Consider the following 16398-nt stretch of genomic DNA (forward strand, 5'->3'; position numbering starts at 1 on the left):
CATCAGCAACTAAAGAGGTTGGTGTGAGTTCGGAAAATAAAAAATTTGAGGCAACATAGTACTTTTTATCCACTCTCTTACAGGTGGGCGGTGTTGTTGCTGGAGTTTGCCATACATCTTTGGCTGGTTCCATCAGTGCGTCATTTATAGGAAGCGCTATTTTTGATGCAGATGAGGTATGTGGAATATATCCAGTGGTTTATGTTGTGACTCTGGGACGTCCTCTAGAGGGATCTCTAGGAAATCTATGATTTTTTTGAACAGCTACTGGAAGTGTTTGTGGGTGGTGGAGGCATGATGGCCTTGTCTGGGGAAGAGGAGGAAATGTTGGCTGGAGGTGTCGTTTCCTGTTCCAAGGCCTCCTCCCATTCCTCAAAGCTCTTCTCAGGAGGCTTTAATGGTGCCGCCACTGAGGGTGGTTGGGCGCCCTAATGATCTCCCTATAGGAACTTGGGGGTCTAGGGTATCATCCCCTATATGCTGCCCAGGGGTCCCAGTAAGTAACCATGGGTGGCCATATCAGGACTAGGTGCCTAATCTGTGAAACGATGTAGTCTGTACGGGTGGGCCTGAATGGGAGAGGAGTAGTGTGAGGAAAAAGCACCCTCCTCCTCATTATTTTCCTCCTCACTAGAAAACGGAGGAGCCAGTGGTGAAGCGGGTTGGCACAACACAGTGCATACCAAAGAGTCATTGGTGCCGAGTAGTGGAGATTCTGGCGTTGATGAGGCTAGTAGATCTTTGTGTAGTAGGAAATGAGGCAGTGCCGAAGTGGTCAGTGCTGACAACACTGCTGCAGGTGCGGATGTCGGTGTTGACCTCTGAATGCTCTGTGCTACTGGAACAGGTGGTGACGCCATAGGCTCTGGGGAACGCCTCAGTGCCATGTCCGGATACATCAGTGCCATAATGGAGGAGGTGGACATTTGTTTGCCTCTCGACTCTGAGTCTGCCTGCTTGGGGTCAGTGGTTGTCACGGTTCGCATGGTACCAGAGGATCCCGGAGCCTCGTATGTATTCAACCGTGGTGTGGTCGGGCTTGAGGGTAGGGAATGACCTGAAGACCGCTTCTTTTTTGCAGTTCCTTCAGCTGATGTTCTTTTCCTCAGAGTCTTTTTAGAGGAATGAGCTTTCTTGTGTGAAGAAGATGAAGTCTTTGGGAATCTTTGTCCGGAGGGGGTCTGCTGGCTGGAATCTGGCGCAGAGACTGCTCCATGAATATAAGTTTGAGATGCAGGTCTCAGTCCTTCCTGGCTTGAGCCTTTAGGTTGCTGCAGTGAGAGCACTTCTGAGGTATATACGTCTCATCTAAGCACTGGACACATTGAGAGTGTCTGTCTGACACTGTTATCACTTCCCGGCAGGAAAGGCAATGCTTGAAGCCCAGTAAACTGGGCATGCTGGATCTATGGTGATTCAGCCCTAAGGATGAACAGTAACTATTCTAAAGGGTAGAAAATAAAGGTATTATAATTTTTTTTTAAAAAAACCCCAGAAAATAAACAGAGAGAGAAAGGGTAAGTAAATGTAAATAATCTACTAAAACTAAGAACAAACTATTCTAAGCATTAAGAAACTATCTGTTTTCATACTACTGGGAGCTCTGTCTCAAGCCGAAGACAGTTGAGAAGAAACTGAAGGGGGTCGGATCGTGCGCACTAGATAGCCGCTGACAATAGCAAGAGATGGGGATAGCACATGCATGATCCAGATGGGCACTGCTGTTGAAACTCTCCAATCGAAGGCTCAGGGGCGCACATTCACCTGAAGTGAAGCACTCACATGGACACTCCTCAAAGAAGAACTTGCTTTTTACTCTCCATTGGTAGGTGAAATAGTAAAGTTTGAATGGTAATTGTATTGATGGGGTGAAGAAAGGGGAAGAAACACTTATTGGAAATTTGGGGGGTTTCTTTGCTTACATTAGTGACTCCTATTACATACAAAAACCTCACAAGGTTAAAAGAATATTAAAGTTGCAAAGTCAAGCACTAAACAGCTAGGAAATGTCAATTAAAATTGCTTAATTCTGCCCCTGGTGCATATGTTCTATGATACATACTTTAAATATACGATCACATACTATTTCTACCATACTAACCCTGCCTCACTGAGTGCACAGGATGGACAGTACTCAGGGAATGAGGCAGCTATTCTATATTTCCTTATCATTCAGGGTGTAGCCCCTAAGCCTTATTTACTGCACACCCTGCACTGAATAAAGAATTGTTAATTGCTTCATGGACTTTTTAATGGTACTCATCTCTGTAATATGTGGGCACTCACAAATATTTATTAATATATCTTCACACCTCTTCTGTGAGAAAGACAAGTATTATCCCCATTTTATAGATAGAAGCATAAGAAATTAAAGCCATTATATGTAGAAGCATCCACTAATTTTGGGTGCCCAACCTGAGAGATTTAGGGCCTGATTTTTCAGAATTCTTAGCATTTTATATTATTACTGTGATATTGGCAGACCAGGTGCCAGCTCATGTCCAGACCCCTAGACCTCACTGAACACTGACATATGCATAGCTGGAAACAAGTTTGGCTCACCTATATGTTAGTATTGTTAACATAGGTATTAGATTGATAAGAATGTATTTAGAATTTATGAAATGCTTGTAGGATGCTGTATGTATTAATCTTACTTACAACATCTGTACCCCGTGTTATAAAGTTATATTAAGTGTTTGGCATGGTAATCTTCTGTAATCAAGTAAGTCACAAACAAGAAAGGAACATGAATTAATGTAGAAATGCCGGCTTCCTACAGAAAGCATTAGGTCCTGCCCACCAAGAAGGCCCATTGAAACCAAATGAGCCATTGTGAAATATCAAAGAACAAGAACTTTGTTGATTGCTCCCCCAACACCTATCTAGAGAAGATGTGCAGGTGGACTTGTCCCATGAACTTGAACTCTGGGGGGAAGGGAATAAAAATCCCTGACAAGAAAGAATTGTATCTCTATGCTGCTTGAAGTCTGAGGGGTTAAGAGTTCTAAGCTTAAGCAAGAGTTCCCCAGACGTTGGCCAAGTTAGCCCTAAAGGACATAAAGACCTTGCATATTACAGCTGCTTCTATTACCTTTTCAGAACATAAGACTGTAACTCATTTGTGCGTGTATGTTTACATGCTTTAACCTTATAAATAACTCTTCTTCCTTTTTCCTAGTTAATAAATCCTTAATTTATTATAGGATTGGCTACAAGTGTTGTCTTTGGTAAGAGATCTAGAGTGCAACTGAGCTGGGATAAGTGACGGGTCCTTTGGGACTTGGAGTAACCTAAATATTGTTGTAATTTTTGGTGTAAGGGACCATCTATCACAAAGGCAGGCTTGCCTGGGTGGCAAGATAGATCAGAGAATCCAAGGGGACTGTCTGTGACTCCATGTTAAGGCTGTTATAGTGTTTGAGGAGTTCACATTTGATACTTGTTTGGTGAAATCAAGTATAGAATTCATTCAGTTTGGGGTTTTCTGCCCTGCTTCTTAACAGTCTGCCCTGAGGTTGGTACTCACACACGTGAGCCACTCCAGATAGCTTAACAGTTACATCTTCAAAGGACTGTACAGACATTTATTAATTAATCCTCACTGCATCCCTGTGGAGTGAGTGAGTGAGTGAGTGACTATTATCCCGATTTTACAGACGAGAAAACTGAGACACAAAGGTGAATTGACTTATCTAAGGCCACAGACTCAGGAACTCCTAACTCATTTTTCCTGTCTTAATGCCAGGGGTGCTGAGCATCTACAGCTTTCATTGACTTCAGCTGCAGTTGAAAGTGCACAGCATTTTTGAAAAGCAGGCCCCAGGTGTCTCAAATTGGCAATCCAAAAAATGAGAACACTGAATTAGTGGCCACCAGTGGAAAGTTTGATTTAAATGATTTGTCCAGCATCATATCAGAAGTCTACAGCAGAGGCAGCAAAAGACACAACTTTTCCTGGGTGGTTTTCAACTACTTGAATCACAAATTATCCTGTCTCTTTCTATAGACCCCTTCCCCATTCTTTACACACCAATACAACTGCCACAGCTAATGAGGCCAGAGATCAGCCTCATTCAGTACACGACCCTGATTTATTCCTTGAGCACTGTCCATCCTGGGCACTGAATAAAAATAGCATGTGATCATGTAACTGACGTCTATATCATAATACATGTGTGCACAAGGGCAGAATTAAGGTCGTGTGGCATCTATTTCCTAACTTTAAAGTGCTTAACTTGGCAACAAGAAGATACTTTTAAGCTGAGTTTTTATTTTCCAAGGTTTTAACAAAAGCAAAGTGAAGAAATAAATTCCATCATGTAAGGTCATAGTGACCCCTCACAAGGGACATCAGTGGGATTGTAATCCAGGACCTTTAAATCAACAACACAAACCTCTATCACTTGAGCTAAAAGAGTAATTGGTAGATACAGTAGGCTGTTACTCTCTCTGAGAACCTATTACTAAAGGGGGACACGATACACACTTTGCCAGTGGCTTACACAACTATTCCTACGCAGTAGAACGCTGGGTATCAGGAATACTGGGTTTTTTTCCTGGTTGGCAATATGGTTTCTTACAGCCAGTACAGCCAATCACATAAAGGTGAAAGGCACGGTAGCTACATTAGGGGTATGAAGACTTGCTCAATAGTAAGGGCTGTGAATGGCTCAAATTAAAATCACTTAGTGAAAGAAGTTAGAGTAGAATGCATTGGTCACCTCCTGGCTCCCAACCCAATACTCTTTCCCCTAGGCAAAGCAAAGGGGAGCAAAATTACAAAACCTGCGAGTTCAGTGTTATGAATCACATTAAAAAAAAAAAAAAAAAAATCTTAAAAATCATGAGTTTAAAAAAAAAAAAATACATTGCAGGGTTTGGGGTTTTTTGCCCATATCCTGATTTTAAAAACCCCACTCCCATCAGGCTGATCTGAGGGGGCCTCTATTTACCCTTTCCTAACTTTTGGAGATGGAAACTACCATTCTACTGCTCTCCAAATCTTTCCCCTATCACCTTCTTTGAGGCTTCCCCATCCACCAAACTCCTCCATTTGTCTCCTGTCCACTCATGCCATCTATTTCCTTAGTGGCATGCTCCACCACATTGTTGTCTCTCTTCTCCATGCCTTTTCTACCCTATGAAAATGGTCTGTTGCTCACAATGGCCACACTTAAACAAGTGCTAAACATGAATGAACTGCAAATCCAGCCACAGGCAATCAGATCCAGCACTACAGGGAAAACCAAACCTGCTAATATAAAAAAGACTTCATTTTCTTGCACCACACAATCTCTCTGCCAGACATATTACATTTTCCTGTCCCCTCAGTGACCCTCACTGCTGTGCACTCTCCCTGCTCCCCTCATATTATATCTTCCCTCTCTTGTGTGTGGTGTCTGAGCCAACTCCCATGTGAAGGTCATCGAAAGCTGGCTTTGACCCTAAGTGTTCCCACAGGGTCACAATGCTTTTGAGATAAAGGAGGAGAGCCCACTCAACTCTAATCTTTATTGTTTGTTACAAAGATGGCCCTGACATGTTTGAACAGTACAATATGTTTGCTCATTTATACACATACCCACATCACTTACACATATATACAAAGCTGGTGTTCATGGCTGCAAGATGCTTGCTTTGTATCTGGATTTGAAGGAAGTGCCTCAGACTGTTTTATGCATGATTTGAAATGATAAAACTTCTGAAGCTTGAAAAGTGCCATATCATCATTTCTCTTTGTCCATGTCATTCTGGGGCACTTCAGACTTCAAACCAGGAAGCAAGCACAAGCCATGAACACATGATCACTAGTTCCCTTCAGGAAGGGAATAAGAAACAATTTGTGATGAAAAATTTGTTGAAAATTATTCAGCTCATAGAAGCTGGGAAAGAAGACACTGCAATCCTACTCAAATGGCTATGGCTGTTGCAATTCTTTCCACTCAAGCAGGGATCTTGCACAAAGTCCTTGCAAACCTAACCTGAGGTAGCTGGGTCTCAAAACCTGAGAAAAAGAAAGCGGGGTGGGTGGTGGGAGAGAATGAGGGAGGCTAAGACGTGGAATGAGGGATGATGACACTTCAGCACACAAATTTTAATTTGTGCATCTTTTCCAGCATTTTTGTAGTTCACACGGTCTCTAAATAGCAATTTATTTGTATTGACAATGAAAGTACTGAAGTGCTGAGAAGCCATTTTCAGGTCAATCCAATCTCACATCTGAACTTTAATTACCCACCACCTCATTTGAAAAAGCATACTTACCACTGGCTGAATTGGTGATCCTGGAAACATGAACTGCATCTGCTGGGCAAGCATTGCTGCTGCAGTTTTCTGTTGGATTAAGTTGTTCCTGCCATTGATTTCTAGTTGAGTTTTTAAATGTGTTGGTGGATGAAGATACTTGCAGTTCTCTCTCATACAACGACCCTGCAAAAAATTACATTAATGGTATTATAGCTTTTAATGGTAGTTTGGTGTCTCAAAGCAAAATATTACACCATCAATTAAGCAACAAAAATTGAGTTGCAGGGTATTTTCTCAGAATTACATAGAATCATAGAAGATTAGGGTTGGAAGGGACCTCAGGAGGTCATCTAGTCCAACCCCCTGCTCAAAACAGGACCAACCCCAACTAAACCATCCAAGCCAGGGCTTTGTCAAGCCACACCTTAAAAACCTTCTAAAGATGGAGATTCCACCACCTCTCTAGGTAACCCATTCCAGTGCTTCATCACCCTCCTAATGAAAAAGTGTTTCCTAATATCCAACCTAGACCTCCCCCACCATTGCTCCTAGTTCTGTCATCTACTACCACTGAGAAAAGCCAAGCTGGGAGAACATGACTAGCAGGGAGGAGATGATAGTTTACAGCTGTGTCTCAAGCCATTTACCCTAGTTGATCATTAATGTTATCAACTGAAAATGAAAAAAATATAGGCTATTTTTAGAAAATGATTGATGGTATGTTAACTGGTAAGTACAGAACATTGCTACAGAATTAATGCCCTGAATATTAGCCAGACTGCTTGAATTTCCTCTCAAGATATCCTGATCATGGCCTTTGATGTCACCTCAATATAAATGTTAATAATTAATATTATGAATAGATTTAACATTCTAATTTAAAACAAAATACAGCTTTTAAACATTGTATATTAGATGTATGTTTGTAGAAATATAAATATAATATCACTAATTTTCTCTGTGCTTTCTCCACTGTATTGTTGCCCCCTTTTGACCCAAGCAGCTAGTTAGAGATTGGGGGTCTGTGAGTGTGCCAGTTGGAAGTAGAAACTGATGATAGTCAGGTATTTCTTTGATGCAGTTTTATGTACAAAGAATATACAAAGTCCTGTGTCTCTGAATACAGGAGGAAACAACAGCAGGAAACAGATTTTTTTCCTCACACCTAGGATTGGAATCATTAGATTTTTATTGCTAAATGTCAATAAATGTCAATTTCACCATACACACACAAATAGTGAAAAAATATTTCCATAAATGATCATCAAAATTTACAGATAGGCAAAGAAATAAAAATGCTGCTTAAGAACTTATTGGAGTTTGGTTTAAGGATATTTATTTTGTATATTTTAACATATAATATTGACAATTTGTGTTTTAACGGTTATAAAGCTTTAAGTTTTGAATCTCAATATCTACTGTCATTAAATAATTACAATAAAAAGTAAAAAAAAATGCTTTAAACTAAACATCAATATCCGTCAAAATTATAAAAAATAAACACATAAAAAAATAATTCTGCACGCCTACTCACAAACCCAAGAACACTCTTTTCAGCCTGCACCCCGACCCTAAAACCTCTTCCCAGGTTTCTTCTAGTGTTCTGCAGTGCTTTCAGATTGTCTCTCTCAGGTCTGGTCTACACTACAGAGCTAGGTTGATGCAAAGCAGCTTATGTCGACCTAACTATGGAAGTATCTACCCTTAATTTGTCCTCCTGCTGATGTAGCTGCCCTGCTACACCGACTTAACTCCACCTCTCCGAGTAGCATAGAGTCCAAGTCGATGTAGTTAGGTTGACACAGTGTTAATGTCGATACTGAGTTGCTTATGTTGACTGTTACTGGCTTTCAGGAGATGTCCCACAATGCCCCATACTGACAGTATAATTGATTCAAGTGCTCTTGGTGGGGATGTGCACCGTTGGCACAAGAAGCAAAGTGCAGACATGCACAAGTGATGTAATTACTGCGGTGGCTGTATGCCGACATAAGTCAGGTTGACTTCATTTTGTAGTGTAGACATGGCCTCAGTTTTTTTGTCTGCTCTGCCTTCTCCCATACACATACACCTACCTAAAACAATAGTCAGTAAAAGCTCCTGGATAGCTTTGGATACTCCTGTTGTCTTAGGTGGCGGCTGATGCATAGTTATGTTAACTGAGATGAGTTCACACCAATCAATCTAAATAGGTTTTAACTCAACCCAAAACAAGATTTCAACCCAGCTCATAACAGAATGTTTATCTTTATTACAGTTTTATGCAGTGTTGTTATAGTTGTCTCGGTCCCATGATATTAGACAAGGGGGTGAGGTAGACAAGCTTTCGAGCTTCATCAGGTCTGAGAAAGGTACTACAAGCATTACAGCTAAATATAAGATCAACCAGCTAGTTTAGCATAAGTATTAGAATATGTGCTAAGGGACAATTCAAGGTGAAGTGCCCATTAACACCCCTGTAGTCATAGGACAAAAAGGTGGGGTTAGTGGATTACAGATTGTTGTAATAAGCCATAAATCCAGTGTCTTTATTAAGACCATGATTTTTAGTGTCTAGCAAAGTTATGAATTTAAGCTCTCAGGCTTGTCTTTTGAAAGTGTTGTGCAGGTTTCCTTTGAGGATGAGACTTGATAGGTCAGATGTAGAGTGATTATTTTGTGAAAAGTGTTCACCCACAGGTGATGTGGTGTTTTTGTCTTTTATCATTTTCCAGTGTGAGTTCATTAGAGAGCGTAGTGATTATATCTCCACTGCTACAATGATCAACACACCCTACAACACACCTTTCAAGATCCATGGTCCTACACATGCCTATCACAACTTGTGGTGTACCTCACTCAGTGCACTAACTGCCCCAATAACAACAATGTGGGTGAAACCAGACAATCAATATGCTTTCAAATGAACTCACATAGGAAAGCCACACTGGATTTATGGCTTATTACAACAACCTGTAACCCACTAAAACCCCGTTTTTGTCCTATAACTATGGGGCTGTTAATATACCTCAGTTTTACACTGGTGTAGCTGAGAGCACTATTTGGCCCAGAATATCTGGAGACCAAAATTAATAATTTTAAACTGGGATGGTTCAAGCAGCATACAGCTAAAAGTATTCAGAAAGGATAAATCAACATCAGTCTAAAACAGAAATTGTCTTACTTTCTTTTACCTCCATGCTTTCATATTATATAACACAGGAGAAATGTGTTATGTTACTAAAACAAAAATAATTTAACAATGAGATGTTCTTGTTAGAAAGCATGTAGTGGCAAAGTTGAAAAGTTGAAGACTTATTTAATAATTAAACAAGGCATAATAAACATTGATTTTAAATTTTTTTTAGTCACCTTATTTTCAAGCTTCTCCTTTTGCAAAACAAATCACTCTAAAGTGTCCAGTAAGAACCAAACAGAAATACAGATGGCCAGTACACACTTCAGAGTAGTTCCATCTTCCATATGTCAACAGAGAGGAGCTGTAAGAAGCCAGCACAAGCCTACAACTGTTTGGCACTGAACAAGAAGAGGTTGTAAGCTAGGGTAGCCAGGAAGTGCAAAGATGCATTCCTTTCTCCAGCAGAAATCCCATAGAACTCTAGCAGAAGCTAAATCTTCCACCGCTGCCCATTGGTAGAACTATACACTTATTAAGATGTGAGGTAGAGTTACCAGAACTACATGGGTCATAAGGGTTGTCAGGTTTTGGGGTTAAGGTCAGTGAGCAGAGTGTCTTACAGCAGTAGCCAGTTTATATTTATAATTAGACAAAACACTGCCTGCAGATGATGAGTTTTAATTTGTGAAATTGGAGAAGGGGGGGGGGGGTGAGGAAATGAACTTCCCTTTGCTCAGTTATAACATCTTTATGATTCTTCCCCAGAGACATACACAGCTGGAAAAATCAGTTAAAATACAGATGCAAAGAAGGAACATTATTAGAGTAATATAAGTGTTTATCAAAAAATCACCACTGCATATAAAGACTAGCCAGAGGAATATCCTTCAGTGCCAAGAGAAGCTCATTAAGATTCCAATGAAAGAACACATTTGTATCCATTTAACTCCTTATAAAACCCTTGATACTTGTGGAATCTTGGAAAGTCAGTATTAACACTATACTCTTGTACGCTACTCAAGCTCTGAGACATTGTTGACTTCCTTCTACCAGAGATTCTCTGCTTACTGTGTCCCTTATTCATAGACTTTACTATCTTCTCAGCTTCCATTCTCGGAGTCTCTGACTAAATTTTTATAAGGTCTCAAGTACTTTAAATAAAACATTATTGTTTGTAACATTTACTTACATATTTGAAAAAACCAAGCAACACTCCTTCTCAAACTTCCCTGACCAAATCTATCATATGGAAATAGAAATGGCTTTCAAATGAGGTGCCTATGAAGGAGAGTCAGAGTAACACACAGCTGTGGTGGGCTTCAAACGATGGTCTTAGAAATTACACTACCTATCTTACTTATTCCCTTCTCAGATCACAAACAGTACTTCAAAGGCCTACTTTTTAAAATGCGGTCCATGCAAATTTTGCATCCTATCACTTAAGTGCATGAAAATAATTTACATGCACAAACTCCATTTGCAATATGAGTGCAAATAGGATCTGTGCATATAGATCTGATCATTTACACAGACCAACCTTAGTGCACTAAAACTGCATGCATTCAAACGACAGCCAGGTCAATGTGTCCCTTTGAAAATCTGTCCCAAGAGTTTAAAATTCTTTACTCTTTCCAAATTAAATTTTATATAAGTAGCCAATTATTACTACTACTGCTGCTACTTCGGGTATTTGAGATATCATCAAAATAATATCTAGGCACACAGCAGGTTTTAAGGAATAAATGCATGCTGTCAGCAATACCCAGTAGTCCTGAACTAGTTAACTGTAAAGGATAGATGTGGAAACCTGTAGGATAAATTCCAAGAAAATTTCAGAACTGGTAATTAGTGGAATGCCTGGACAAAGAGAGGCTCTCTGAGAGCTTCCACACAATGCTTTTGATAATTGCCACCAAGGTGGTGTCTCCCCATACTTCACCTACCGCAAGCTGCATCTTAACAAGCACAATAGATCCCTTAATCAGCCATATCATGCCATTGATTTTAAACAGATTTCCACATTAAGAACAATCGCAGTTTGCCTAAAAATCAATGGCAAAAGAGAGCCAAATGTTCATACAGCGCTTTTAAAATGTGAGGTACTATGTAAGTGCTAAGAATTATTACTTTAAAATAGACTAAGTGAAACAAGGGCAAAAATTTTAAAAAAATTCTATAGCTGTGCACAGTAAGAGATTAAAAATCCACACATCCTGTGCACTCTTTTGCTGTTCCTGCCCTATATACAAATTTGGGCAGGCAGCAGTCTTGTTTAGCTGTCAGTCCCCAAAGTAACAGGGCATCAATATATTTATTTTCCAGTCAAACAGCTGGTACAGGGAGTGTCAAATCACTCCATGGTCGAAGATAATGTTGAGACCACAGCCAATAAAGGCAGTTTCTTCCAAATTATTGGTGGTTAGGTGATAGCCATTCTCTTCTCCCTCCCCATCACAGGATTACATGAAATACTCTAATGCAATTCTAGGTGACACAGCTCATTACATTTAACACAAATGACAAATATAGATGAAAATAACATAATTTCTCTCTGTCTGTGAGAGTTCTTTGGGTATGTCTAGACCGCATTTAAAAACCTTTGGCTGGCCTGCGCCAGCTGACTACAGCTCACAGGGCTCAGGCAAAGGGACTGTTTAAGTATGGCGCAGACATTCGGGCTTGGGCTGCAGCCTGAGCTCTCGGATCCTGCAAGGTGGGAGGGTCGTAGTGTTGGCATACCCTTAGACAGCAAGGCTATTTAACTTTGGGCTGTTTTAGGTATTTGAGGAATAGGTGCCATATGTTTTGTGGGGGTCTAGCCACACTCGCCCACAAAAGTCACAGGACCTTCTCATCAACCTCCTCCTCGTTTTGGCCAAGGTGGCCATCTATAATATCATGGAGAGGATGTTGGCTGAGGACATGCTCTGCGACTGTGGAGCCTATTTCCATTCCTCTGTCCGATCACATATTCGGGCAGAGTTCCTTTGAGCTGCATCCACTGACTCCTTAGTTACTGTTGAGGAGCAGTGGGTGCTGTCCAGCGTTCTCTGCTTGGTGTCCCCTTCAGGTTCCCTCCGTTTAGCCCTTTGATCTTCACACCTGTTCCTGTTTTTTCATTTGTTGCCCCCTATAATCAGTTGAGTCCTGGGCTCAGTAGCTCCTCCCTTAGGCTGGGGGAGGGACTTTTAGCCATAGGAGGGCTTCCCGGAACCCAAATAGTAACAGCTACCTGCTGGAGTTAAAAACAAGTTGAGAATGCTGGAGTAGAGTCATCAATCTAGTAATAAAAAATTACAAAAAGCCACAGTAGCAACAACGGTAGCAGCCTTTGCAGGCAAATGAGCCAAGCAAGCGAACAAGCTAGAAGAAAAGGCCCACAAGCCTTTCCTTCAATTTTTGAAGATGGTTCAACACCATCTTCAAAACCATCTAAAAGGCCTAGTTGGTTCCTCGCCCTTGGCGCTCCTCCTTCAGAATGAGATACATCAGAATGAGGCTCTCTCCTTCTGGCATTATCCAGTGGGGTCTGATTAGGTCACCTTTTGGCAAATGAAAAACTTCTCCATTCCAGTCATTCTGAGCTAGGAAAGTCCATGGATCAAAAAAATATTCCCAAATCAGTCAATCAGCAGGTCCGTAGGTACTTTGTGACATCTGAGGTTTAAGGGCCAGTCCACAGGTATTATCTCAACCATCCTAAAATATCCCAACTCAAAGATAATTCTAAAAATGCAATGCTACCACAACCTTGCCAATTTTTTTGCGAGTGATGGGATTTTTGAGGGTTCTGGAGCTTGTCTTGCGATAATGCGAGAAGTTCCAGCCCCCTCTCAAAGTTCAGCCCTGCTGGAAGCCAGTAGAGTCTCTCCCCTCTGCTCATTGTTCTTACAGAAAGGGAGGTGGGAAGAGGGGGCAAAAGGCCCAGCAGACCAGCACAGCTCCACTCCCTCCTCCTCCTCCTCCTGCGAGAAACAGGACAAGATGCCGAATCTACTCCTTTCCCTCCCCACTGCTGCATCCAGCCTAGGAAAGGGTAGAGAGTGGTCAAAAGCCCCTGGAGCTGCCCCCTAAGCCTGGGAAAGGGGCAAGGAGATCTCAGCTACAGCTCTCCAGGCTTAGGAGAGGGAGGTGAAGCGTGCTAAGAGTAGCAGAGGTGAGGCTGGGGGACTGAACTGTGGGTTGGGGTGGCAATAAAATGAGGGGGATGGGGCTAAACTGAAGGGTGAAATAGGGGACAGGATTAATTGCTGGGTAGGGGTGGATAGATGTGGGAATAAGACTTCCCAGAGCCCAACAGGATTTTTGATCCTGTGAGATTAGCAATACTGCTGCCAGAAAGCTGGAACTGAAATCATAAGAAAAGACCAATCATACATTAGTTCGGCTATGCAAATAGAGAGACTGTTCCCATTCTGCAGGCAGGTACTTATAACTTCCTCTCCTTTATATTTTGGTATTCAGCAACTGAACTTGGAACAGCATTTCTGGCAAACAAAATCTGGATGAAAGTTTAAATTGGTCAAAGTCAAAAGTCTTTTCCTCCTAAAATCCCAATTTTAGGGTTTAATTTTTTGTGCAGATCCACCTGCCTCACACGCTCTAGCAAGCTCTCCTATTCACAGCTCTTGTCTTACAACAAGCAAAGATAGTAAACAAAAGCACAGCCACTCCAGCCAGACGAAAGAAACTAAAATCCTACAGGCTCCCACTCCTTAGAAAGTTCCTTTTATAGTTGCTTCTGAATACCATCCTTGAAGTTAAGTACATGTGTAAGTGTTCCCAGGATTCAGTCTTCAAGGTGACTTGGAAAAGATTTTTTACAAATTTGACTTGTGCCATTTTTCACTTCTTTACATTATATAAGGAAGGCCTGAGTGTTATATGTTTGTGTGTCTGGAGTATCTTTGTTTATGTTTGTGAAAATGTAACTAGATTAATCTCAATAGAATTATGCCTGATTTATATTAATCTGAGAACAGAATTGGACTCAATGCCTTTAAAGAAAATGAAAGAGAGACCCCAGAATTATATGAGGTTAAATTAAATTAAAAAATTACCAATAAGATTATACTAGAACCACAGACATTAATACTTCGACGCAAAGAGTTGAATTGCCTCATCTTGCCTTCAGTTGCTGTCAGTGGATTACCAGTAGTACAAACAAGACATAAGGGAAAAACACATAAAACAACTAAACTATTTCAAATGTAATATACATAAATCACTATAAAACCTTGGAAAATTGGGGAAACAAATTAATTCCTTATCCACAGGACAATAACATTTCCTTCAAATTCACTCACTAAGGTTTCTATATGTGCCTACGCTCACATATTTTCATCTCAAGAAAACGTCAAGGACATATTCACCTTTTTACTCTAAGGTGAAAAAGGAAATGAAAGTAAAACACTCAAATTAATCTAGATTGTTTCAATTGCTAGAGAGGGAGGAAAACCATCAGCTACTCGTCTGTTGATTTAAGATAATGTGCTAAAAAACTAAAAATCAGTATAACAAAAATAGCTTAATTTATTCATAAAGTCAGGGAAAGAAAGCTTTCTGTGAACTCAGTGACAGACAAAACTATAAAATAATGAAGAAACATGAAAATCTCAGAAAAAGGGAACTATCATGTTTAAATGTTAGAAGATACTTAACATGAAAGACTTACTAGGAGTTATTTATTGAAATGGAAAGACAAAATGTTCTATTGAAGAACAAATTTGTTATGCACATAGAGCATGTGTGTCTCTCAAGATGCTTTTTCAAACAAAAATATTGGGATGGGTTTTACTGTGTGAGTACAGAGAATGGTTTGACAATTTGCCTTAATATCAAAGGAAGTATATATGATATTAAGGTTGCTCTGAAGGAAAAAACTGTACCAAATATTGCAGATGCCAAAAAAGATTCATATGAAATTTTAAATAAATTTGATGAACAACCTTGAGATTACTTGCACAGATATAAGTGCATACGTATACTTGGAAGGCAAAGAAAATCTAAACAAATGAAAAACAGTTTAAAATGGCACGTCAGTTTCTGATATAATCATTAACTCAGTTATAGTTTGAGAACCTTAAAAATAAACATGTCTTTCCCCAATGATCATGTCTTTTTCCATTTGGCCAACATTAATTTATTCCCTTCATTTCTAATGTATCCAGTAACTAGAATAGCTCTTTTTAGTTTACTTCCTTGTTTGCTTATCAGCATCAGCAAAGCGTCAGCAGGAATTTTTTCAGCTCTGAAAAAGTGGACTGAGTTTTACACTCTAAGGTACATGAGAAACTTCCTTGGACCACAAAGACAACCACTGGAGCACCTGAAATATACTAGCAGTCCAGCTTTTGTAAAACTGACAAAGTCATTAGATGGGAGGCATGAAAAAAAAATCACAACCTTATTTATGTATAAGTTAATAATATTTTGTATTTCTTCCACAGTAGCATCTAGTGGCCTTAATCAGAATCAAAGTCTCATTGTGCTAGGCACTGTACAAACATACCCAAAGATATTGGGTATGACAATGGACAATGTCCATTTCCCGAACAGCCTACAATCTAAGCTACATACAAAGGGTGGCAGAAATGGAGAGAGATGTTTTTAAAAAATTAGTTAGTCTCTAACTTGGTTTTACTGTTCTCTTTCGGAATAGGTAACCTGAAGATTCATGTGTACACTATAGGAAATAGATCTAAATACCTTTAAAGCATTTCACTAATACTAACAGCACAACAGAAATTTACATTAGGAGCTACTGATTAGTGAATATTTATTAATTGTTACCAAAAATATCTACTATTTTAAATACAGGGGAGAATTGCAGTCATCTCAGATAATACTGATTGGTGATTCATAGCACATGCTAACTTTTAGTGGCAACCAATGTACTCAGTCATTAAGTTCATTGTAGTCTGTACTGAAATACAGTCAGACATAGTAAAAGGTGAAAATTTTGGCAATGACAAGAGTTTTCTTGAACTTTTCTACCTATGAAAAAACAAATCAGAAGGAACAATTCTAGA

The 16398-nt window shown here is 40.0% G+C and overlaps 1 protein-coding gene across 12 annotated transcripts in view; it reads right to left on the reverse strand.

Annotated features, from left to right (window-relative positions):
* The window catches only part of MBNL2 (muscleblind like splicing regulator 2), a 143661-nt gene that overhangs the window by 45428 nt on the left and 81835 nt on the right, over positions 1 to 16398 (reverse strand). For all 12 annotated transcript variants that reach the window (XM_067536898.1, XM_067536899.1, XM_067536897.1 and 9 more), the window contains one exon: positions 6268 to 6432. In XM_067536898.1, coding sequence (XP_067392999.1) covers positions 6268 to 6432 — 165 coding nt within the window. The remainder of the gene's footprint in view (positions 1 to 6267; positions 6433 to 16398) is intronic.

The sequence above is a fragment of the Emydura macquarii genome, unplaced genomic scaffold, assembly GCF_026122565.2.
Source record: "Emydura macquarii macquarii isolate MOO-44397 ecotype Brisbane River unplaced genomic scaffold, CSIRO-AGI_Emac_v2 contig_3671, whole genome shotgun sequence".
Classification (NCBI taxonomy): Eukaryota; Metazoa; Chordata; order Testudines; family Chelidae; genus Emydura; species Emydura macquarii.